The sequence below is a fragment of the Scyliorhinus canicula genome, chromosome 5 (assembly GCF_902713615.1).
Source record: "Scyliorhinus canicula chromosome 5, sScyCan1.1, whole genome shotgun sequence".
NCBI classification, from domain to species: domain Eukaryota; kingdom Metazoa; phylum Chordata; class Chondrichthyes; order Carcharhiniformes; family Scyliorhinidae; genus Scyliorhinus; species Scyliorhinus canicula.
In genome coordinates this window covers 37,282,767-37,309,587 of record NC_052150.1, presented here as the reverse complement: position 1 = coordinate 37,309,587, position 26,821 = coordinate 37,282,767, and the positions used below count along the sequence as shown (strand labels likewise).

Sequence of the window (26,821 nt, the reverse complement as noted above, 5' to 3'; positions counted from 1 at the left end):
GCGTGAACGTTGTGGGTTCTGGAGTTCTTTGATCCTCCAGCTGAATGAGTTTCGCTGGTTTTACACTGGTTATGAATTGCTCTTCAGTACGTCCGTGCAAAACCCAGGATAAGCACAGAGCAACCAGCTCAACTCTGCATGGCTCTGGCCAGGCATGGGTCAATCCAAGCAGGGCAAAACAGGCAACGAGAAGTTTAAACTTCCTGCGTACGGACCAGGGATGTGTGCACGTCAGGATGTCCAAGAGGTCACGTTATCTTCAGGGTATCTCCGGTCTCGGACTATCCGCAAACTGGAAGATGTGGGCCGACTGTTATTTTGAGTGAGTGATTTGTTACCGTTCTCCCCTAAGTGGTCTTCCCATCATCTGCCACCACCCTTGTCCCTCTCCCACCACCCCATGCTTTGTGATGGCAGGAGTCAATCTTTTTGTTTGAATTATCAGCAGATGCAGAGGTAGAGGTTTTGATCGGGCATTGGTGTCAACGAACTGATTATTCAATAGTACACGCTGCATGTGTGAAGCTGGATTTTCAGCAATGTCATCAATGAATACAGAGTATCTAGCCAGAATGTATATTGACCATGAATTGTGCATGTGCCTGTGGATGATAGTGGCAGAACGGTGGCACAGTGATTGGCACTGCTGCCTTACAGTGCCACAGTCCCAGGTTTGATCCTGGCTCTGGGTCACTGTCCGTGTGGAGTTTGCACATTCTCCCCGAGTTTGCCTGGGTTTTGCCCCCACAACCCAAAGACGTGCAAGGTCGATGGGTTGGCCACATTAAATTGCCCCTTAATTGGAAAAAATTAATTGGGCAGCATGGTAGCACAAGTGGATAGCACTGTGGCTTCACAGAGCCAGGGTCCCAAGTTCAATTCCCGGCTGGGTCACTGTCTGTGTGGAGTCTGCACGCTCTCCCCATGTCTGCGTGGGTTTCCTCTGGGTGCTCCGGTTTCCTCCCACAGTCCAAAGACGTGCAGGTTAGGTGGATTGGCCATGATAAATTGCCCTTATTGACCAAAAAAGGTTTAAGAGGGGTTACGGGGATAGGGTGGAGGTGTGGGCTTAAGTGGGTCGGTGCAGACTCAATGGGCCGAATGGCCTCCTTCTGCACTGTTTGTTCTCTGTTTCTATGTTTCTACTGTAAATTTATATTTTAAAAAGTTGATGATATCTCCACATCTGGTCAGAATTGTTGCTCAACGCGAGTAACAAGTTTCATATTCAGTAAAACAATAATATCTAGGTTTCATTGTGTAACTAACTTTTGCTGCAGGGGGTACATAGAATTTCGACAACAAAGGAGGGAATGAGGAGAGCTCAAAGAAGGTTGAGAATCCCTGACCTAGGATTTGTCAGTACTATGTTCTCAGCATCTTATCACTCCAACATTGAGCATATTGAATGATTCCAGCATCTCCAGCGGAAATGGTGACGTAGTGGTAATGCCACTGGACTAGTAATCCAGAGGCATAGTCGAATGGACTTCAGACCCGAGTTCCCAGCTGGTGGAAATTAAATTCAATTACGAGAATCCGGAATATAAAAGCTAGTCATAGGAATGGTGACCACAAAACTATCATTGATTGTGGCAAAAGCCCATCTGGTTCACTTATGCCCTTTAGGGATGGAAACTTGCAGTCCTTATGCGGTCTGGCATACACAAATCTCCAGATCCAGAGCAATGTAGCTGACTTTTAAATGCTCCCCAAAATGGCTGAGCAAGCCACTCAGTTCACGGGCAATTAGGGATGGACAACAAATGTTAGCTTTGCCAACGCACCCACATCCCATGAAAGAATAAAGGTTGCCTTGGCATGAGTTTAACTCCGTGCCAGCGGGTTAACATGAAAGTTAGTGGTGGTAAAATGTTTAGACACTTTTTCTCGTCCCCTTCACTCCGAGCTGTACAAAATTGGTTTGGTTAGTCCAGGGCCTTTGACACCTTAACAGTTGGCCAAATATTAGCATCTATGGCCCAAGAGAGTTCCACATTTCATGTGCTCTCTGTCAAAAGAATACACCTCTATTGCGCAGAAACTAACCCCACCACCCATTCTGCGCACACACAATTGAAGACAGGGACTAATTAATCGCAAGAATCAAGTAATCTCCACATGAAGCTACAAGTGTGGCAATTGTTCCAAAAATATTCAGGAATTGGTAAAGTATTTTATAGCTCTTGCCCCACAGAAGGTCCAGGTCAAGTTTAGGTGGCTAAGATAGGAGGGCTCACCTTTCCAGACATTCTCGCAGTTCCATTGTAGTTTCAACACTGGCATCAAAGAGCCACAATGACAAAGCGTTCTCCCTCCCACCTGTAAGGGTTTACTCCCGTCCACATTCTGTGGTGGTAGGAGCTCCTCCAACAGCATTTCAGGACTCCAAGTAAACACACAAATTACCTAGACCACAGCCTGGGGTAGTAATGAATCAGATTGGTAATCATTTTCTATTTGTGTTGAGCATTATTTGTAAATTAATTGCATTTAATTGCAGACAGGTGGCAGGCAATGACACGCATTCCTATAAATAGACACAGACTGAGACTGTGTCTGCCGGGTTAGATGCCTGCCTGTAACGTGCAACCCTAAACAAAAGCTTATTGAAGTGTGTGAAGATTGGATCCAGTTCTACCTTTCACCTACTGGCTTTCTGGAATATAACACATGGTACTTATTAACATCTGGTGATGGTACCCATTGGCGCTTGAGATACCATGTCAGTGCTGATTAGTGTTGGGGCCAACACTGGGAAACTGCAGACCGTAAACCTCTACGACCCTAACTAACGGCATTAACCAGTCCTGGCATTGGCTACGGAATGCCACAATGTTGATTATGGGCTGCATTAAGCTAACCGGGATACGATTGGCCCCACACTCTCTCCAGAGAGTTACACCTAAAGGTGCTACCTTACACCAGAGACAGGGTTACAACACAGGAGTTGATACTGTGACTGACACTCCGGCTTCCAGAGTGGTTTGCCGTTGTAAGTGCGAAACGAGTGAATTTTCCCTGAAATACAAATGAGGCAGTTGCGACTTTCATTCATAGCACTTCAGCACTTCCTTCATGACCAGTCTCCAGCAACATCCCACCTCCAAAAAAGCAGACAGCACTGTGTGCTCACCCCGTTCAGCACAGATCTAACACATTTGATCATTCTTTACAAGTCAGATATTTTATATAAATGACATTTTCAACAAAAAAGTTAAAAGCTTTTGAATTTTCAATTTCTCTGGAGGTGTCAACATTGTCTTTCACGTGGTTAGAATCCCATTTGGTGAAGGTTATTTAAAACACAACTACCATCATTAATAGTCTGTGGCTTTAACCACTGAGGAGGAAGGAATTGTTGATGCTACAATCACTGACTGACTGCTCCGACAGGCTCCAGGGAATCTGTAACAAAATCTTTGTAGCAAAAGCATTTCAGCTGCTGCCTGCTGGAAAAAGAACACCAAGTCTACCCAGTCATGTGGTGATTATGTTACTGGAATAATAATCCAGAGAGCAGGGGTTCAAATCCACCCAATGTGGCTGAATGTTTTAAGTGTTCTGATGAAAGGCCACCAACCTAAAATATTACGTCATTTTTTTCTCTTCACAGATGTTACCATGTGTAGCTGGTATTGGATTCCGAAAGTGCAGAAGGAGGCCATTCAGTCCATCGAGTCTGCACTGACCCTACCTACGCCGATTGCCTTGCTCTTTTTTTTTAAAAATTTAGATTACCCAATTATTTTTTCCAATTAAGGGGCAATTTAGCGTGGCCAATCCACCTACCCTGCACCACTTTGGGTCGTGGGGGCGAAACCCACGCAGACACGGGGAGAATGTGCAAACTCCACATGGACAGTGACCCAGAGCCGGGATCGAACCTGGGACCTCAGCGCCGTGATGCGGTTGTGCTAACCACTAGGCTACCGTGCTGCCCCTCCGATTGCCTTGCTCTATCCGTATCCACATAACCCCACCGAACCTGTACATCTTTGGACACTAAGGGGCAATTTAGTATGGCCGATCCACCTAACCTGTACATCTTTGGACTACGGGACGAAAATGGAGCACCTGGAGGAAACCCACGCAGACACGGGGAGAATACCTGGGTTCCTGGCACTGTGATGAAGCAGTGCTAACCACTGTGCCACCCTGCCACCCGTATTTCCTTCTCCCCGCACCCCCCCCCCCCCCCCCCCCCGCCGATTTCCAGCAACTGCGATATTCTGCCGTTGTGTCAAGTATGAATTCAGTTTCCAGAGTTTAAAAATGCTGTCAAACGCTCAACACAAAATCAAAAAACTTCAGAATCTGGAAATCAGAAATAAAAGGTTGTCAGGTTGTCTTAAAAATTTTGACTGGTAGGAAATCTGTGCCCTTATCCAGTTTGGCCTATATCTGACTCTAGACCCCATCAATGTGGGTGATTCTTAACCATCCTCTTTAGTGGTTAAGCAACTCTATCAAGGCGACTAGGGATGGCAAATAAATGCTGATCTTGCCAGAGGCACACAAGAAATGAATTTTTTTTCAAAACCATTCAGACTGCAAAACTAAAATTGCAAACCTGAAGTCCAACTATTTTCTAAATTGCCTCCCATGATTTGATACCTTAACTTCCAGGGCAACTCCCGAGAGGTAACTCCTCCCACCTCTCCCCATCCCAACTCCGGCTCTCCGATCATCATGATAATAAACCTTTATGTATCCTCTGAACTTCGTTCTTCCCACCTATATGCTTATTTGAATTGTACCTCAAAACTACGCTACAGTATGTAAATACTTACTCAGATCCACTTTCCACCATCTGAGTTAGGAGGGAGATACCATCGAGGTTGATGAACTCCTGAGCGAAGGTGATGTCACGGGAATGTTTAGCCAAGTCTTTCAGTGCTTCTAACCGGGCATCCATGCTGGACGACTGAATCCTCTCGTGCAGCCCCTGTGCAGTTTGAGCCTAGATTTAAAAAAAACATGCCAAAACGAACATGCCAGAAAACCGACTCGGAACAAAAAGACAATTTCTTTACTCATCTCCCGAGTGAACTGGACATGAAATGGGGCATGGAAACCATGGGAATTGACAGCCTCCCAGTACCAAACTCAAAGAATCATTATTCATGTCTGAACCATAGAGAGAATTGGAAGCTTATTCAAACAGCAAGCCAAAATCTATCTCATCTTGACCAAAGGGTCATACCTTTTTTGAAATTAATTTGCAGGATGTGGGCGTCGTTGGTTAGGCCAGCATTTATTTCCCATCCCTAGTTGCCCTTCAGAACGTGGTGGTGAGCTGCCTTCTTGAACCACTGCAGTCCTTGTGGTGTAGGTACACCCACCGTGCTGTTAGGGAGGGAGTTCCAGGATGTTGCTCCAGCGACAGTGAAGGAACGGCAATATATTTCCAAGGGTGTTGAATGGCTTGGAGAGGAACCTCCAGGTGGTGGGGTTCCCAGGTATCTGCTACTCTGCCCTTCTCGTTGGTAGCAGTTGTGGGTTTGGAAGGTACTAATTGAGGAACCTTGGTGAGTTACTGCAGTGCATCTTGTTGATGGTGCACACGGCTGTCGCTGTTCATCGGTGGTGGAGGGTTTGAACAATTGGTAACGGGGAATGGAAGACCTAGTTGATCTTCTCCCCACTACCTGCCATGGACACTGACTGGCCAATCAAGGACATGGATAGGCATGGGAAATGGCCAATGTCTCTCACACACCACTCCCCCCAAAACCATCCACCTCAGTGTGACCATGGGTCAGCAGTTAGTGTTCTCGCCTCAAGAGTCAGAAGTTTGTGGTAAAGGCCCACTTCAGAGACTTCAGCACAAAATGTAGGCTGACACTTCCGGTGCAATTCGCGATGCTTTGCCCCCTCCAAAGCGGCACACCCCGCACCACGTACCAACAGCCTCAGGACATTGCTTAAGGCCTGACCGGCCGAGTTCCCTATGGCGAGGGTCTCTCATGATCTAATCTGCCAGGAACTCAGCGTGGCGGCTGCGGACTCAGTGCAGAGCCGCCACAGTCGGGGGAGGACCGATCCGCGGGGCAGGTGGAAATTATTCGGGACGGGGGGGGGGGCAGGCATTATTTCACCGTCTGGGTCCACGAGCAGCCGCCGCCATGTGGCACGGCGCGGCCGCTGCGGCACGCCACCGTGCGCATGTTTGAAATAGTGCAGCAGGATCTTGAGAGGACAGATGGGGCCCCATTTAATGCCTCACGTGAAAGCTGGCACCTCTGACAGTGCAGCACTCCCTCAGTCCTGCACTGGAATGTCAACCTATACTTTTTGCTCAAGCCTCTGGAACAGGACTTGAACTCACAACCTTCAAACTTCCAAAGGATGAGGATTCTACCTGCTGAACTACATGTGCCTCTATCACAAGGCACTCACTGCCTGCAGCACCAGCATCGCAACGACTACTGTTCATAACGCAGAGTACCAATAGCTAAATCGGCTGCAAGTGTTTTATCACCAAATGTAAACTGACATCAAAATAAACAACTCAGTTAATCAAGAAACGTGAGCGTCACAAACTACTTACTGGAGTTGCCGCCAATCGAAGGATTGCCCCATTTTTAATTTCATTCCGGTTCTGGAGGGAGGGAAATCCAAATAGTTATATCGAGTTTAGTTTACTTCACAAGTAACTCACTCGTTAAATGTTCAATTTATTTACTTCCCTGCCTGCCAGTTTGTCATTCGCAATCGATCACAAGCAAAATGGATCCAAAAAAAACCCAAACCAATCCAGGGATCGCGCTGATGAATCTTCCACGGAGGTCACCACCCCTTTGGAAATTGCAAGCTCACCAACCACCGTGAATCATCACCGTGACACCAGCGATCAACAGGAGGCCACAAGCCAAATGCTGGACCTATAATTCCCAACGTTCCCCCACGATTGGAGGCTTTGCTCACCTCATTTCTAGATCTGGTAGATTAATTGGTAGAGACCGTCTGCCATGATTCCATTATTGTTGTATTGTGTCACTACCAGTTTTAGAAGAATGGTCACATGAGGAAAACCTTTTTGTTTTTACACAGTGAGTGGTTAGGATTAGATTACATTGCCTGATAGGATGTTGGAAGCAGGTTCAATTGTGGCTTTCAAAAAGAGAATTGGAAAAGAACCTGAAATCAGGTCGACTGGGAAAGGGCAAGCTTGAGGGATCAGTTGAGATCCTCTTGCAGAGAGCTGGCATGGACAAGATCGGCCAAATGGCCTCCTCCTATGATCTAACCATCCTGTTTCTATAATTCAAGGGTCAATTAAATTGTCTTTTTCCTTTCTGTCAATACCTATGCTCCTGAATTGGATACCTAGCTGTCTAATGGCAATTTCTCAATGTTCAGAGAAGTGCTTACAGTCCATAGTCTGGTGCATTAGCATACCACAGCTGTGCTGTGTCATAGCAACTATTTGTAGAAACGAATCACATTGTCACAAGAATTGTTACAGCACAGGACGGGGCCATTCAGATCTTGGTATCTGTGCCACTTCTCCGAAAGAGCAATTCACCTAGTGTCATTCCCTCATCTTCTCCCCAAAATGGCACACATTCTTCCTTTTCACAGTTTAGCACTGTTGCTTCACAGCGCCAGGGACTCAGGTTAGATTCCCGGCTTGGGTCACTGGCTGTGCGGAGTCTGTACGTCCTCCCCGTGTGTGCGTGGGCTTCCTCCGTGTTTACTCCCACAGTCCAAAGATGTGCGGGTCAGATGGATTGGCCACGCTAAATAGCCCCGTCGTGTCCAAAGGTTAGGTAGAGTTACTGGGTTATTGGTGGATGTGGGATTAAGTAGGGTGCTCTTTCAAGGGCATGTGTAGACTCGATAGCCCGAATGGCCTTCTTCTGCACTGTAAATACTATGAAATAATCAAATTCCCTCTTAAACGCCTCGACTGAAATATCTCACATCTTCAGTCAGCACTTTCCAGATCTTAACCAGTAACTGCATGAAAGGGTTTCTCCTCAAGTCTCTGTCGCTAATCAGTCGTGTGCTGCCAAGATTACTTAAGATTAGGAACAGCCCAGCCTAATTGATAACTAGAATCAACTGGCATCTGGAGCAACATCAATCTGTGCCTCAATCGCATCAAACCGTGATACTGTGCTAATTAACAGCGTCTCACATAGAAGAATACAATAATCAACCATTGTAGAAACACCATTTTTTATATTCTTATTAATGTGGTGCAGTGGAGCAAATACGAGAGTAGGAAGCTCAGTCTTTGGTCAAACAGGAGACCAGATTGCAAACAGTCTGGTTCAGCTCCAGTCAGTGGAGGGTTTGGGGGCAGTGGTAGTGGAATATGGATTCAGTGGTTATGGAACAGACTTCGGTACTGGTTTCAATAGTTCCAATTAATCACCACAAAGACCTCCCCCTACAGGCCATAACTTCCTACTAGCAGAAGAAAGTGATGGCCTACTGGAATTACAAGAGTTTAAAGTGTGCTTGGCTGCTCTGGAAAACACCACTGAAACCGCTGGCTGGAGCTGATGGGAGACCTGCAGTGAAGAGTCCAGAAAGGCCACAGTGCGGTGCAATACCAGCAGGTTCAGAGGAGCCGCGTACCCTTTCTCAATGCATTGGCTGCCATAAGGCAGGGAAGGGGCAGGGTGCCAAATTTATAGGGCCCAGCGAACCTGACCAGATAATGGATATAACCAGGCTGATCTGTTTGGGGGGGGGGGGGGGGGGGGGGGGTGTTGGGAATACACTTGGGGTTTGATTAGTCAGAGGGTAGGGTGCCCGTGGTGTTGGGGGGGGGGGGGGGGGGAGGGGTCTCTCTGCAGCACTCGGTCAGGTTGATTAAAATAGCTATACTGAAACTAGAAGTGCTTTTATTCCTTCTAACTCTTTTGAAGTAACTATTGTTGTAAAATCTGCAGAACCATCGGAAGCCAGCGATTCGAGTTGCTTTGTGCCCAGTGTCCTGGGGAAATTAGCGCTTCTGGGTAATTGCCGTACAAACCCTTATCTGGGATCTTTCAAGAGGAATTCCCCAGCGGACAGGAGACCAAGATTGCAAACAGTCCGGTTCAGCTCAAGTCAGTGGAGGGTTCGGGGGCAGCGGTAGGTGGAATATGGATTCAGTACTGGCTTCAAATGTCCCAAATACCAACCAGATGAGATGCTGGGGAGCCACGAAGTTACGGGACAATGGGTATCTAAAACCATCTTGCATCAGTCGCGTACATATGTTCCAGGTGAAATAAAGAATACATGTCACTAAAAGGGAAATAGTTGAATTTGCACAACAATGATTAAGCAGTTATCAAGACTCAGTCTTGAAACAAAATAAAAAATAGTTGAAGTTGAAACAAATAAAAAATACAAAACATTTTGCAGATATGGTCACATGAAATTAGACTCTTAAAATGTACATAAGTGCAAGTAACAATACATGTGTAAAGTGCAATTCACACCACCAGATGGCAAACTTTAATCTTTAGATGATGAACGGATTTTGCTGCGTCATAGAGAATGAATAACAAACAAACAAAACTCCCATCAGATGCACAATATTAAAGCTAGCTTACAATCTTTTAATTTCATGGTGGAAATATTAAAAGAGCTGGTTCAACCAACCTCCCACACAAAGCCAATGCCTCAAACTAAACCAAATTGCTTGTATCTTTAGCATCCTTTTGTAACCCTAGACTGCGATTCACACCCTGTTTCCTCCCCTCACAAATACCACTTTTGCAACACAGCCCAACCCCTTTGTCGCCTTCAGACTCTCGACACTAAGATCACTTCACTAACCACGAGCCTCCCCCCACAAAGACACTGGTGTCCCACTCATCCTTCACCCTTCCTCTTGATGTCCCGCAGCAGACCCCTCCTCCCAATACACTCAACTGAAAATCCCTGTCCTCAACTTCAAATTTCTCCCTGGCCTCTTCCTTTACTTTTTAAATAAGTTTAGAGCACCCAATTATTTTTTTCCAATTAAGGGACAATTTTGCGTGTCCAATTCACGTACCCTGCACATCTTTGGGTTGTGGGGATGAGACCCATGCAGACACAGGGAGAATGTGCAAACTCCAGACGGACAATGACCCGGGGCCGGAATCGAACCTGGGTCCTCAGCGCCATAAGATAGCAGTGCTAACCACTACGCCACCGTGCCGCATTCCGTGGCCTCTTCCCAATTCAATGTCTACAATTTCTCCAGGTCCTTCACCCCATTTAATTATGAATTATCTGTTCCCCCAACTCTGGTCTTTTGGGCTACCCAAATTCACTTTGCCCCTAAAATGAGGGTAATGCCCAGAAGGTAATCCCAGCAGAATTTCCTTCCAAACCTCCCGATCGCTCACATCTCCTTTAGAAATCTCCTCAATAAAAATCTCTATGCCCAAGCTTTGTGACATCCCCTTCTACCCTCTTGCTCCTGGCTCTGCTGAAAGTACTCTCCAAGTGAAGTAAGTTATTATTTATCAAAAAAATAGCGACAAAATTATATTCAATGGCAAACATAATCCTTCATGAACAGGGACAGGAAAACAAATATTTCTCTGGAAATGAAAACTTTTATTTAAAAAAAACAGGATATAAATGCAAGCTAGTCAGAGAGTGGGGGAGACAAGTGGAAGTCACTACTGCAAGGAGGCCTTGAGGTAAACAGCATTGAACCATTTAAGGAAGCTGGATAAACACAAGGGAGAAATGAACAGAACGATTGAGTTGGGGATAGGTGAAGTTATCTGGGAGGGATGTCTATGGAGAGAATTAACACTGGCATAGGCCAGATGGACAGAGTAGGGTAGTTCGATGCTGTAAATTGGATAGTATTCTGTAATTGCTGTCTGCAATGCCTCAGTTGTATTGACTCTTTTGGGAATGACATCATGGCAGAACCACTTCATTGGGACACCACACAATCCATGTGTTTTGTTTTAAATCTAGCTTCTGAACAATATCGCTTCCCTATTCACATTTCTGCCTGTGAATAGTTATTTTCCTAATGCTCTTCGTTAAGCATTTTGTTCGTTCAACGTAAATTGATATCTTCAGTACATTTCCTGAAGTTCCGCTTCTCACCACCGGAGAGCAGTCTTCAGCCAGATATACCTTCAGTGTAAAAAATGCACCCAGAAGTGGATTCTCACTATAAAATTACGGATTTGATAGAGCTGGCCAAAATCATGAGGGGGCTGGGCAGAGTAGATGGGAAGAAATCGCTCCCTCTCATAAAAAGATGAAGGATGAAGGGCAGCACGGTAGCATGGTGGTCAGCATAAATGCTTCACAGCTCCAGGGTCCCAGGTTCGATTCCCGGCTGGGTCACTGTTTGTGCGGAGTCTGCACGTCCTCCCCGTGTGTGCGTGGGTTTCCTCCGGGTGCTCCGGTTTCCTCCCACAGTCCAAAGATGTGCGGGTTAGGTGGATTGGCCATGCTAAATTGCTCGTAGTGTTCTAAAAAGTAAGGTTAAGGGGTGGGGGGTTGTTGGGTTACGGGTATAGGGTGGATACGTGGGTTTGAGTAGGGTGATCATGGCTCGGCACAACATCGAGGGCCGAAGGGCCTGTTCTGTGCTGTACTGTTCTATGTTCTATGAGAGTGCACAGATTTAAAGTGATTAAAGTAATTAAAGCAATAGCGAGGGGGAAACTTTTTCACACAGCAAATGGTTTATGTCTGGAATCCACTGCCTGGAAATATGAGGAGGCAGGTTCAACTGAGGCATTCAAGAAACAATTAGATTATTACTTGAATAGAAACAATGTACAGGGGTACAGGGGAACGGCACTAATTAATTTGGAGAGCCGGTGCAGACATGGCCTCCTTCTGTGCCGTAACAATTCTGTGTTTCGGTGAACCTGGAAAGGTAAAAAAATGCAGGGGAAAAGGCACAATGTAAATTGCTCCATCAGAGGGCTGGCACAAGCACGATGGGCCAAATGGCCTCCTTCTCTGCCGTAACCATTCCATGATTCTAATCTTCAATGAGTAATTATGAGAGATAATCTTTAATTCCCAGAGCGATCAACACAAATTGAAGGTAAACTCAACAGATAAATAACTCACCAGTTCCTCACCAAGTCAGCAATTTGTATTTACATAACTGGCCCTTTAATGCAATAAAATATCCCAATGTGTTTCACAGACAACCAGAGAGTGGAAACACAAACAGAGCAAGGTAGCTTTTAAAAAGAGGCTTTTCAGGGCAGCAGGAGAGAAAGAATGAGGAGTTGCAGAGAATGGGCCAGAGGCAGACGAAGGCTGGAGCAGAGAGGAAATATTGGGACCAGCAAGAGGACCAAGGAATCATACTGGGACCTAACAAGCCTCTTAACACACTGGTCCTCAAGTACAAAATTCTAGGAAACACAGGAACTTTTTGATGCAACCAAGAAAAATCCCTGTATCTGGATTCCTGCCCAACATGGGAGCTGTTGATGATGGGCCAGATGGTGCTGCTGTTGGTGAGGGTGAGAAAGAGGTCAGAGTTAAATTGCCCACGTGCTCACTCACACAACAACAATAACATTTTAAGTTCCACATCCTTGCTTTCAAATCCCTCAATGGCTTCACCCTTCCCAACTTCTGTAGCCGACTTCTGTAGCCTCCACCAGGCCCTACAATTCTTCTACGGTCTCTGCATTCCTCCAGTTCTGGCCTTTTGGTGCTCAAGTTTTTCAGTCGCTCAGCAGAATCAGAGAGTTCTGGGTTCAACTCCTACCCCAGGACTTGAGCGGGAAAATCAAGCCTGAGATCGAGGGAGTGCTGAGATCGAGGGAGTGCTGAGCTGCAGAGGTGCTATAATTGTGGATGAGAAAACGAGGCCCTGTCTGCCCTCTCATGTGTAGGTAAAAGGTCCAATGGTATCATTTTGAAGAAGAGCAAGGGGGATATCTCTGGTGTCCTCATCAATATTTATCCCTCAACAACAAACATCACAAAAACAGATTAACTGGTGGTTAATACATGGCTGTTCATGGGAGCTTGCTGTGCACATATTGACTGTCATGATTCCTACATTACAATAGTGACTTAATTGGCTATAAAGAATGTTGAGGTGTCTGTGGCTTCAAAAGTCATCAGATAAATGGAATCTTTCTTTTAAACACACACCCAATTTCTATCACCCCACCACCAGCGGGTGTGCCTTCGGCTGCCTTTTCCTCAAAGTCTGAAACTCCCTCCCTAATAATCTCGGATACCCCTTTCCCCTTTAAGGGGATCCTTAAAATCTATCGCTTTGTCCAAGCTTTTAGTCATTAAATTTGGAGGGACTCAATGCTGACAAATCTCCTAGACCCGATGGCTTAATGCTTCAGTTTTAAGAGGCAGCTACAGAGTTAGCGGGATGCATTGGTTTTGATCTTCTAGAATTCCCTAGATTCTAGGACAATCCCAATGAATTGGAAAGCAGCAAGTGTACACCAGCCATCTATGAAAGGAATGGGGGAGAAAACAAGGATCTGTAGGTTATTAGCTGGACATCAGCAGTTGCGAAAATGCTAGCATCTATTATTAGGGGCATAGACACAGGACACTTAGAAAATCATTATAGGTTTAGGCAGAGTCAACACAGACCTTTGAAAGAAAATTGTGTTTGGCAAATCTTCTGAAGTTCTATCTAGCCGGCTCAATAAGGTGGGGCAAGGGAAAAATCATTGGACGTACGTATGCATTTTTGAAAAGCATCACAAGGTGCCACACAAGAGGTTATTACACAAAATTAAGGCTCAGGGGATTGGGGGTAATATATTAGTATGAATTGAGGATTGGTCAACAGACAGAATATAGGAATGAAGTCCTTTTCTGATTGGCAGGCTTTAATTAGTGGGTACAACAAGGATCAGTGCTTGGACCTCAGCTATTTACAATTTGTATCAATTGCTCAGATGAAGGAAACAAGAGTAACAAATCCAAGTTTGCTGATGATACAGAATTAAATGTGAAGAGGATGCAAAGAGGCTGCAAACATTTATAGACAAGTGAAGGGAGTGGGCAAAGGCAAGGCAGCTGAAATATAATGTGGGGAAGTATGAATCATCCATCCACTAGCGTAGGAAAAATAGAAAATAATTGTATTTCTTAAATTGAGAGAGATTGGGAAATGTTGATGTTCAGAGGAACAATGGGTGGCCTTGTGCATGAATCACAAAAAGCTAACACAAAGGTACAGAAAGTAATTAGGAAAGTAAATGCTTTTTAGCCTTTTTTTAAACAAAGTAATAGGAGTACAGGAGTAATCTCCCTCTGTGTACCGAACGGGTGCCAGAGTGTGGCGACTAGGGGATTGTAACAGTACATTCATTGCAGTGTTAATGTCAGCCTACTTGTGACAATAATGAAGATTATTATTAAACAGCCTTACTACAGTTAAATAGACCTTGGTGAGCTCACAGCCAGAGTATTACGCACAGTTTTATCTCCTTACCAAAGGAAGGACATTTGCCTCATGTTCTGTCTTGGTATGACAGCGAAGTGTCAAATGTTGTTTGATTGTTGTTCCTGTGGAGTTCTTTGAGATATTTTACTATGTTATCAATATTGTGCAAGTGCAACTTGTTCTTCACGGTGTAGAAAATGGAGGGAAGTGAACCAGTCCTACCCAATTGTGGCAACAAAAAGTCACTGACAGCGGTCAACAGCCAAACCAGTCAGTGAAGGACTCATTTGTAAATGTGCAAGAAATTGATGAGTCATCAAGGCAGCTAAAGAACAGGATGTGCTGAGTGTGTACAATTTGTGGCCTCTATATTACATTGTCAGCAATCATTTAATAGTTCCGCACTGCTCCAGGTACAAATGTAGATAAGTCAAATGTCCATGTTTCTGCCAAAGCAGCTGTTAGGTGAGCTCAGAAGACTTGGTTTGCCAACCATTCATAGTAAATGGTGACAGATCTCACCAAGGTCCTGCACCACTTCCTCATCCACCTCCCAACTCAATAAAAGCCTCCCCCCAGTCAATGCCAAATGACCTGATTCAGTATTTTGTTCCAATCACAAAACACAGATCTGCAACAGACAAGCTTAAAATCTATATTTTACTTTGCACATCCACACGAGCACATTCTCTTCATCTGTCTCTCTCCAGATTCCCCACACGCCCCTTGGTGGCTCTGCACTCTCTCGGTTTCTTGTGCTGTTGCAATTTTTACTTGCACGTTTTTCAACCTTCTATTTGGTCCTCATATCATTTCTTTCAATTCAAATAATTAAGAATGTTTTTGTCGGCATACGCAGGTACACATGAAGCATTCTACAGACGCACACAGACACACAAGCGCACATGCAGACATACACACTCTTACCTTCTCTGTGATGTAAAAGTTTGTGCTGTCTGCATACTGCAGAGCATAGCTTTCAGGGGATGATAGAGACCAACTTCATTTAAAACAAAAAGAAAAAAAATATTATTTCCTGATATGTTACAACCAGCTCAAGTTGTAGCCTTACAGCAGCAATATAAAATGAGTGTTAGAATCATACAATTATTTTTACTCAAAATATATAGGCCTCTCACCCACAGTGAACTTTACCTTCCCCACTCCTGAATTATCGTTTTCACCCCCACCCCCAGCCAATCCTACCCTGTGTTAGGAATAGTCACTGTCCAATGTCATGTGCTCCAGCAGGTACATTGTCCAAATGTGGGATTGTGATCAGGAACAGGAACTCTTCCCCTCGGGCATAGGGTAAATAAGATCAGAGTAATACATGTCTCAATGGTTGGTGTGGGAGAAGTGGGTTTCAATTTATGGGATGCTGGCACCAGTACTGAGCAAGAGGGAGCTGTACCATTGGTAAACGCTTTACTTAAACTGTGTTGGAACCGGATTTCCGGCAAATTGAGGAACTGGGTCTGCATGGAGTGCTTTAAACTCAATGGTCAGGGGGAGGGTTCAAGTGCGGGGAAATTTCCATAGGATTATGCAGGATATACGGCACAGAAACAGGCCATTCGGCCAAACTAGTCCATATTGGTGTTTGCAATCCATTCAAGCCTCCTCTCATCTTTTCTCATCTAAATCTTTTGTCCTTCTAGGCGGCACAGTAGCACAGTGGTTAGCACTGTTGCTTCACAGCACAAGGGAGCCAGGTTCGATTCCCAGCTTGGGTCACTATCTGTGCAGAGTCTGCACGTTCTCCCCGTGTCTGCATGGGTTTCCTCCGGACACTCCGGTTTCCTCCCACAAGTCCCGAAAGAGAGCTTGTTGGGTGAATTAGACATTCCGAATTCTCCCTCAATATACCCGAACAGGAGCCGGTGTGGTGACATGAGGATTTTCAGGATAAGTTCATTCAACGCAAGCCTACTTGTGACACTAATAAAGATGAATTATTATGATTCCCCTCTCCCTCGTATGCTTGTCTACTTTTCCCTTAAATGCATCTGTACATTCATTTCAACCACTCCCTGTGGTAATCAGATCCATATTCACACCATTCCTTGAGTGAAGAAGTTTCTTTTAAGTTCTGCACTAGATTTTTTAATGGACTATGATTATGTTTTTCTTCACAAACGAAAATATTCTTTCTCCCAATCTGTTGCCTCACAGAACTAAGATGACCGTCTGCGTGGGGTTCGCACCTTCTCCCCGTGTCTGTGTGGTTTCCTCCGGGTGCTCCGGTTTCCTCCCACAGCCCAAAGATGTGCAGGTTAGGTGGGATAATGGGAATATGACGGGGGGCAGGGCCAAGGTAGGGTGCTCTTACGGAGGGTCAGCACAGACTCATGGGGCTGTAAGGATTCCATGATTCCATTAGGTCACCTCTGGTGCCATCATTATAAATCTTCTCTGTGCCCTCCCCATTGCCCTATATATTTTTTTTAAATAGTGATCATAATTGCACTAACCAACGTTAGGTACAGATAGGGCAATACCTCCCTATTTTTCACTTCTGTCCCTGTGGAAATAATGACTCGTACTTGGGTTATTTTTATTTCCTAAGGGCCCTGCTATTCTGTGGCGCAACTTTTCCCGATTTATGTCTTTGGCCCACGTAAGTTTATTAATGTCTTCTTGTTTTTTTGTGTAGTCCTCCTCAGTATTGATTCTCCCCGTCAAGTTGGTGTCATTCTGCAAATTTAGAAATTATCCTGTTGCTTCCAACATCCAAATTGTTAGTGGTAAATTGGGAATAACAGCAGTCTCAGCACCGATCCTTCTGCCACTTTGAATAACTACCCTTCATTCTCACTCCTCTTCTTGCCTTGAATCCATTCTGCCACTTGTCTCCGGACTCCACGGGCGGGATCCTCCGACCCCCCGCCGGGTCGGAGAATCGCCGGGGGGGGCAGCGTGAATCCCGCCCCCACCAGCCCCCAAATTCTCTGCCACCGGAGATTCAATGGGGGTGGGAATCGGCGGGTCCCCCCCCTGCGATTCTCCGGCCCGCGATGGGCCGAAGACCCGCTGCTTCTATGCCTGTCCCTCCGGCGTGAATTAAACCACCTCCCTTACCAGCGGGACTGGCGGCGCGGGCGAACTCCAGGGTCTTGGTGGGGGCGCGGGGCAATCTGACCCCAGGGGGTGCCCCCACGGTGGCCTGGCCCGCGATTGGGGCCCACCGATCCGCGGGCGGGCCTGTGCCGTGGGGGCACTCTTTTCCTACGCGCGGACCATCAGCCTCCGCCATGGCTGACGGGTAGGTGACCCCCCCACCCGTGCATGCGTGGGGATGATGTCGGCAGCCGCTAACGCTCCTGCGCATGCGCTGACTCCCGCCGGCCGGCGGAGTCCCTTCGGCCCCGGCTGGCGTGGTGCCAAAGGCTTTCCACGCCAGCCGGCGGGGCGCCAAACACTCCGGGGCGGGCCTAGCCCCTAAAGGTGCAGAGGAATCCGCACCTTTTGGGCGGCCCAACGCCGGAGTGGTTCACGCCACTCCGTCCTGCCGGCTAGGGGAGAATCTCTGCCCCACATTCCCTGATCTTACTTATTAGTCTATTTCGAGTCACCATATAGAAGGCCTTTTGTAAATAGAGATAAATTGTAACTCCTACATTACTATTGTCTACTCTCTCTGTAACGTTATTCCAAGCGTATTTTGCGCCAGCACGTTTACCCACCAGCATCGCGGAGAATGTGGTCTGTCCCTTAGGGCCCAAAGATGTGCAGGATTACAGCAATTGGGGCCCGGGGGGGAGTGGGCCTAGGTAAGGTGTTTTATTGAAGGGTCGGTGCAGACTTGATGGGCTGAATGGCCACATTCTGCACTGTGGAGATTCTATGATTCTAACGGTAGCAAAATCACAAATGCAAATCCTGGGCCACCTTTACATGACAAACAAAACAAGATATACAATTCACCTGTACTGGCACATATCTGGTTTAATGCCGAGCTTGCTAAGTTATAACAGTCCTTCTTCCTTATCATAGTCAAGTTATCGTAAGTGAGGACTCTGGCCCACAAACACTGAAATGAATGCCTGAAAACACTTACCCATCACAGACTTCCCGGATAATCGAAGCCAAAGGCTTTTTCTGCAATAATAATAGAAACATGTTTTTTAAAAATTAAATTTTTGAAGTACAGATCCCCAGTCCATGGAGCTTCAACAATATAACAAACTGTCTTTTTCTATCAGTCATTTTCTTCCCATCCCACCACCTAAAGCCAATGACTCTTGTGGCTGTTTAGCTATCTTAAACTGTGGCACCACTCACTCGCCCACCATTTCAGTCAGCCAGTCTGGCATTAGGAGACAGAGGATTACCAGTGAACACCAGTGGCACTGATCTGGTTTGAGATGTTACCATTAGCTCGCTGACTCAGTTCTTTTGACAGTGTTAGATCCTTGGGTGGCAGCCAACCCTAGAGTTCGTGACTGGTTCCATGATACTCTGATCATGGACACATGGCCCATCCCTTCCACTTGTTCTTGTTATTCATGGTCCAGGTGTGGCCCCAGCCAACCTCTGGATGAGCTGAATCCAAGTCAATGTGAACAGCTTGGCGTGAGAGTTTGCACCAAATTTGCATTTTGTAACCTCTTAATTCTGTTCTTACCTGATCAATTTCCATCAACTTGGGGAAAGCCCCAGGCCATTCAATGGCCACCTTCACAATGTCCGACGGTGGTGGCATCTTAATGTTTTACACCCTCACTGGAGAGAGCAGGGCAGGTTTCCTCAGCATACACGTGACTCAACCCTAAAGTAAAACACACAAAAGTAAATTCAGTTGGGAAATAAATTATATATTTGGCTAAATGAAGACAGTGTGTTTTTGATATTGGTCAAGCATAATAAAAGCCAGGGCAGCACGGTGGCCTAGTGGTTAGCACAACCGCCTCACGGCGCTGAGGTCCCAGGTTCGATCCCGGCTCTGGGTCACTGTCCGTGTGGAGCTTGCACATTCTCCTCGTGTCTGCGTGGGTTTCGCCCCCACAACCCAAAAATGTGCAGAGTAGGTGGATTGGCCACGCTAAATTGCCCCTTAATAGAAAAAAATTGGGTAATCTAAATTTAAAAAAAAAAAAGCATAATAAAAGCCTGGACAAAATCAAATAGAGATGACCAATGCCACCTTCTGCCATGAATCTTGGTTTGGGTTCCAATACTTTATCCACAATGTAAATTCACTACTAACATTAATAACTTTAATGTCTCCACATCACAGGTTCCAAGCATAAGCCATGGGATTCCTGTCTCTCTCTCTCTTCCTTTAAAATCCTTCTTACAAAGCACCTCGTTATCCAAGCTATCCTTCCGAATATCATTTTCTTTGGTTCGGCATCCAGTTCTGTCTGATTCCATTTCTACGAAGCACCGTGGGATATTTTTCTGTATTAAATGTAAAGCTGCCTGATTGGCAGGATATGACAAGTGGTCCTGACAGGTGGACGTGTAAAGGATGTTTCCTCTTGTGGGTAAGTCCAAATCTTGGGGCACAGTTTTAAAATGAGGGTTTGTCCTTCCAGGACAGGAGGTGAGGGAAATTGTTTTCTCTGAGGATTGTGCAACTTTGCAACTCTCTGCTTCAGCAGGCGTTGGGGTGGGGTCATCGAATATTTTTAAGGCGGAGTTGATAGATTCTTTTTGGGCAAGGGAATCAAAGATCATCGGGGTGGACAGAATGTGGGACTCGAAATACAAACGATCAGCCATTACCTTATTGGACGAGGAAGCAGGCTCGAGGCGCGGAATGGTCTATTTCCTATGTTTGTATAAATGCAATTTCTTGTTGATAAGATCACTTGATATTGAAAGAACTGACTGGTGATGACCAGTTTAACCCAAACACTTGAAGACCATATAGTAATCCCAGTAGAAACAGCCAACTGTTGCAAGATGATACGGCCTGAAAACTGGTAAACTAGTAACACAGGTAGTAGGACTTTAAACTGGTAAAACAGCAATCCGGATGTTAAAACCTATAAACTGGTGAACTAATTACATAAATAACAGACCAGGGAACTGACAAAATTGGTCACACAGCCTGGACGACTGAAATGTTAACATCCATAAGGTGCTACTTGGTTCACATTAAACCACTTTGTGAAACATGATGCTGTGCTTTGGAGCACAGGAGTGTAGATTTTAGAGTGGGAGGGTGGGAAGACCACTGGAGCCCATTACGATCCCAGACCGGACCCCAACAGTAGCTGGGATACTGGACCAAACCCCCAATATTTTATTTTATTTTAAGACTGTGTGGAAAGAATGATTCGCTCCAGGAGTGATTGCAGGAAAAAAATAGGACTTTGGCATTTCTTAACAAAAGTTTATTATGAATACAATATTAAACTTTAACTTCACCACCAAAAAGAACAGTTTACAAATTATCCCATAACACAACTATACAATTTCCCATTAAACAAGAAACAAAACATACAGCTCTTAATCCAGCTTACAATTAGCGGGGCACAGAGTAATACTTGCTTCATAAAACAGATTTGGGTCCAGTCGGCACCCCTTCAGACTCTGGCTGAATATCTTCAAATAGCTGCTTCAACTAAGTTGTTTCAGCCTCTTCCTTGTCTTCCGACAAGACTACTCTGCTTTAAAACATTATTCCTCTTTTTATTAAAACTATCCTACTTGGAAAGAATTGTGGACTCAGAATCAGGCATATCAAAACTGAGCTCCCCTCTCTCTCAAAGCTTCTCCAAACTCACTGCCTCTCTAGACCTAATCTCCTCCAGCAAAAAGACACACTCTCGCTGCAGGCTGCAAAAGCACATTAACTCTTCAGGGACCTCCCTAGTCAAACCAAAGTCCATTAGCCTAGACTGAAAAACACATTCTTGTCAATGTCACCTTCTATTTACGAGAAGCAAAACAAAATCCTTTGTAAAAATCTGGTCATTGCAGCTAAACACACTATAATCCCAGGCTTTTAGCTCTTGTCCCAATATTCAGAAGCCAATATTCTTAAAATCCTCCAATTGTCACAAGCCCCAAGTGCAATCATTGCCAACAGAAGCTCAACTTATGGAAATGGAAATTGAAAATACAGGTCAGCTTCAATACTGACTTAAATTTATTTTATGATGAATTTGTGTGCATTTCTTTCTTGATAAAAATGGTTACCAACACAATCAAATCTTGAGAGCAGTCAAGTTTTGAGATTTCCATTTTCTATGCACTTGGAAGGATTCAGAGCGTAAAACTGCATTAGTTACAATATATATTGGGCGAAATTCTCCGCAGCCCGGGGCCGAAATCGTGATCGGGCGGAGAATGGATTCAGATGCCGGAATCGGGGACGGTTCTGGTTTGACGCCGGTCCGTCATACTCCACCCCCTCCAAACCGGTGTCATTGTGGCGCATGACGCCCGCCGGGCGCATCTTCAACAGCGTTGGCGCCTGATCGGCCAGCCTACCGATGGGCCGAGTTCCCGATGGCGTGGACCTAGTGTGGTCCCAGCGGACTGCGTCCAGCGCCTCCACACTCAGCCGCGATCTGTGCTGCTGGCCGGGGGTGCACCTGCTCCGGCTGGGGGGACTGGCCAGGTGGTGGGTTGTGGGGTCATGGTTGGCGGGTTGGGTTCACGCACTGCTGGCGCCATGTTGTAAGGCACGACAGGTGCAGGTCATCAGCCGTGCAAATAAGCGGCCCGGGACCCGGCCATTCTCCTGCCATTTTCGGCGCAGTCCGCGGGAGTTTCACATGGTGCCGGTGCTAGCCCTTCACCGGTACCAGAATTGGTGAGGGTTTCGCACTGCATTTATGGTTATGAAAGCCCACACATGATCCGCTGACATCAACACTTAGGGCTGGATTCTCCAATTTGCGGCTATGTCTGGAGGGGGCGCCTGGTCTTACGACCAAAAAGTCATCGGCGCCCCCGCACCGATGTTCCGCCCAGTGGAGGGCTACCAGATGCACCACGTAAAGCCTTACCTGCAGATACAGATGCAGAATGGCCGGATCCATGGCCGCTCATGCGCACGGCAGCGACCTGTGGCGTCCGCACCGTACAACATGGCGGCGGCTGCCCGCAGACCCGGCCTGCCAAACTGCGCCCCCCTGTAACCATCCTCGCCACCGCCCTCTAGCCCCCCAACCCAGTCCACAGCCGCCACACGATGTTCCCGAAAACTGAGAAGACACACGACCGATGCCATCGGAAAGTATGCCCATCGGGAGGGAGCATCGTTGGAGGGCCTCAAGTGACGTCCTCAGGCTGTCCCTACGGCATGCTATCGGCAATTGGAGAATCTCACCCTTTCTCTCCCAAACGGAGAATCCAACCCTTTATACTGACATTATATACCAACATTATATATATATATACATTGTTTAATATATATGTAAAACTGTCAAATCAGTTTTGAATGATCCTGATTGAGCAGTGTGTAATTTCACTAATGACGTGACTGTTAGTCAATGAATCTATGTGAGGGGCGTCACTTGGCACACTAATTAGCACTGCTACCTGCAGCGCTGAGGACCTAGGTTCAAATCCCGGCCCTGGGTTACTGGCCATGTGGAGTTTGCACATTCTCCCTGTGACTGCGTGGGTTTCACCCCCACAACCCAAAGATGGGTTTTTGCTCGTATGATCTTGCTGTGTGCAAATTGGTTACCCCTTAGTTAGGCTAGATGGACTGGTCACGCTAAATTGCCCCTTAATTGGAACAAATAATTGGGTACTCTAAAAAAAATGTTTTAATGAATCTGGCTGGAAGGCAAGCTCTCTTTACACTGCAGCCTTTCGGGGTGTACAGCAACACATCAGATGGACATTTAATTATCTTGCACTTCTAGTCTATCTCCTGTCCCTCCCTGGTGGTCATGCAAGGGTTCAGTACAGGGGAGCAAGGAAAACACTGCGTGCAGGTCTGGGAAAAGTGGCCAGACGCTCAGCTCACTCAAAACAATTAACGATTGGGCGGCACATGGCACAGTGGTTAGCATTGCTGCCTACGGCGCTGAGGACCCGGGTTCGAATCACGGCCCTGGGTCACTGCCCGTGTGGAGTTTGCACATTCTCTCCGTGTTTGCGTGGGTTTCGACCCCACAACCCAAAAATGTGCAGGGTAGGTGAATTGGCCATGCTAAATTACCTCTTAATTGGAAAACATGAATTGGGTACTCTAAATTTATTTTTAAAAACAATTAACGATGGTAGCCTTGACCCTCTGCTGTTATTGAGTGCCTTTGCCACCAACAAAAAACACCTCTTCAACCAAAAGAGAAACTACTTGCATTATTATAATATCTTTCATAATCTCAGGATTCCCCAAAGCACAACAACGTACTTTTGAAGTGTAGTCACTGTGGTGCTGTAGGAAAGGGGTAACCAATTTGCACACAGCACGATCTCACAAGTAAAAGGTTTTCTATCAATCACTTTTCAGCCTTCAGGCTTAAGATTGAGTTTAATGAACTAAGATCATAGCCACCGCTCTCATTTTCTCCCAGCCCAGAGCAGTTGGTAATGGAAGTTACTGTACCAGAGCCACATCAGGAGCGAAAGAGGTCTTGTGCAGCTGCGTGGGAGGACTTGGGAGTGGCAATTCCGTAGCAGTCCAGAGCCAGTAGGGTGGTCCACAATCCTGGGATCGACCCACCCTTCTACGCCACAATTCCAAGCCATGGAAGCCTTCTTTACCATGGTTTCCTCCTTCTTTGCTGTTCTGATGTAACTATTTACTTTGTTTCTTGATTTGCCCCGTTACCACCCCTTTTGTCTTGCACCATCATCTCAATTTATCATTTAATCGAACTTGCCCTCCAACTGATCACAGACCTTCCCCTTTGTTCTTCCTGCCCATCCTAACTCTGGTTTCCTCCCGCAGTACAAAGATGTGGTTAGGTGGACTGGCCATGCTTAGGAAAATTGCCCCTAGTGTCTGAAGATGTGCAGGTTAAGTGAGGTTACGGGGATAGGGGGGGGGTCTCTCCGTAGGTTGCTCTTTTGGAGGGTCGTTGCAGACTAAATTCCAGTGCACTTGGGGATTTAACAGTTTTTTTAAGTGCGACGCTAGAGAAAAGTAGGGGTTAGGTTGGGCAGGAAGAACAATGGGGAAGGTTACAGCATTGTTGAAACAACATATATTGCGCAGATGTTCCCACTCCGTAAACAGGAACTGAAATTCTCTTCCCTTTCCAGCCATCCCATTCACTTCTATTTAGCTCAAATATCTTAACGGCATTTCAAGATTTTCTTTCTGCTTAGTTTAGAGAATAGCACCATGTACAAGCGTTGGGAACTGTATAATTTTACCGATGCACAAAGATTGTATTTTATTTTGATGGTGAGTGAACATCATCTGATAATTGAATCAAACTGCACAGCAAACAAACTAAACACTGTCAGTCTGTTATTGGATGGGAGGTGACAGGAATTTATAGGGCACAGTAACTACTCTGCTTGCCCTTCCTGCATACTTTATAGAAGTGTTCAGTACAAGAGGAGGCCATATTGCAGTTTGAAAGAGCAATCAGATTCGACCCCCACCCCTCCTCTTTCCCTGTTGGCCCTTTATTTCAGTAGAGCACAGCAAAGGGATTAGGAATCTACATAATCCTACTGGTCCAGAAAACCTAATGTTGCTATATCATTAGCATTAAGGTCTCTGAGGGGCTGTGAAATGTGAAGCTGTATTCCACCCTGATGGTAATCTTAATCCATGAAATCCACATCCCGAAAAATGTTTTGCTATTTTTGTTTTGTTTACAACTCCATTGCATCAAATGATGTTTGCAACACTATGTGGGGGGGGGGGGGGGGGGGGGGGGGGCACAGTGGTTAGCACAGTTGCTTCACAGGTCCAGAGTCCCAGGTTCAATTCCTGGCTTGGGTCAATGCCTGTGCAGAGACTGCACGTTCTCCCCATGTCTGCGTGGATTTCCTCCGGGTGCTCCGGTTTCCTCCCACAGTCCAAAGATGTGCAGGTTAGATGGTTTGGCCATGATCAATTGCCCTTAGGTTAGGTGGGGTTACTGGTTTATGGGGATAGGCTGGAGGTGTGGGCTTAAGTGCTCTTTCCAAGGGCTGGTGCAGGCTCGATGGGCTGAATGGCCTCCTTCTGCACAAGGTGCTAAAGGGAATATAGCCATACAGGTAAAAACACATAGGAGGTGTAGAAGGACCCTCCAGCCCATTTCACCATTCAATAAGAATATGACTGATCTACCTCAACTGCGCTGTCCCAGGCAGACCCCATATCCTTAGATTCCAAAGTCCAGCAATTGCTGAATCTATTTAATGAATGAGCATCTAATGCGTGCCGCACCAGAGAATTCCAAAGAACTCGTCCAAGTTTAGAAATTTCTACTCATCTCAGTCCTAACTGGCCAACCCCTTATCCATAGACAATAACCACTAATTTTAGATTCTCCAACTAGGGGAATAATCTCTCAGCATCTACCCTGATAGGCCCTCTTGGAATGTTATGCTTCAACAAGATCATCTCTTATCCTTAACTCCAGAGAGCATAAATCCATTCTCCTCAATGTCTCCTCATAGGACAACACTCCTCATCCCAGGATTCAATGTGGTGAACCTTTGTCGCAAGTATATCCTTAAGTATGGAGACCTAGGGGCGGCTCGGTGGCACAGTGGTTAGCACTGCTGCCTACAGCACTGAGGAGCCGGGTTCAATCCCGGCCCCGGGTCAGTGTGTCTGTGGAGTTTGCACATTCTCCCCATGTATGCGTGGGTTTCACCGCCACAATCCAAAGATGTGCAGGTTAGCTGGATTGGCCACGCTAAAATTGCCACTTAATTGGAAAAAAATAATTGGATACCAAATTTTTTTTTTTTTAAAGTATAGAGATCAAAATTCTACACAGCACTCAAGATGTGGTCTCACCAAGATTTTCTTGCTTTTGTATTGTAAGGGCCCTTCCTGTCGACTCCCTTATTTCTGATTTCTTTTACTTTGTCCATTTTGATCCATTGATATTTAATGGACATATACCTTTAAATCCAGCAGAGGAAGTGAGGAACTCAAAAGTTGCAAAATACTAGACTGTGCTGTGGAGGTTTAGCTTTTGAACAGGAGAACTCCGAGGCAATTGGTTTGATTGGCTAGCTGGTGGCCAATGAATTGGGCAGCGGCTGCATTCTACCCAGTGACAGGCAGTGATTTGGTCCTACCCGTGTGAGACGGTTTTCAGAGAACCTGGGAAGGACAGTCGGATGCTGGATGGGGAGAGGAGAAGCTGTGAGCTGCCGTCACTCTCTTTCTCCAGAAATGCTGCCTAGTTGCTGTTTTCTGAATCGCCCACTAGGCCAGGGTGTTGGAAAATAATTTCCTTACAGTAAAGGCCAACATATCCATTTGCTTTCCCAATAGATTTCTGTAACAACTTTCTCATGTTTTATGCATAAGGATACCAATTTCCATCTGAACACTAATATTTAACAGGCTCTAAT

The 26,821-nt window shown here is 46.0% G+C and overlaps 1 protein-coding gene across 3 annotated transcripts in view; it reads right to left on the bottom strand.

The window, feature by feature from the left end:
- The window catches only part of elmo1 (engulfment and cell motility 1 (ced-12 homolog, C. elegans)), a 330,714-nt gene that overhangs the window by 231,282 nt on the left and 72,611 nt on the right, over positions 1-26,821 (bottom strand). For all 3 annotated transcript variants that reach the window (XM_038796915.1, XM_038796914.1, XM_038796916.1), the window contains exons 2-6: positions 18,996-19,139; positions 18,429-18,469; positions 15,296-15,368; positions 6,554-6,604; positions 4,794-4,963 (exon numbers count right to left, since the gene is read on the bottom strand). In XM_038796915.1, coding sequence (XP_038652843.1) covers positions 4,794-4,963; positions 6,554-6,604; positions 15,296-15,368; positions 18,429-18,469; positions 18,996-19,073 — 413 coding nt within the window. In that variant the 5' untranslated portion in view covers positions 19,074-19,139. The remainder of the gene's footprint in view (positions 1-4,793; positions 4,964-6,553; positions 6,605-15,295; positions 15,369-18,428; positions 18,470-18,995; positions 19,140-26,821) is intronic.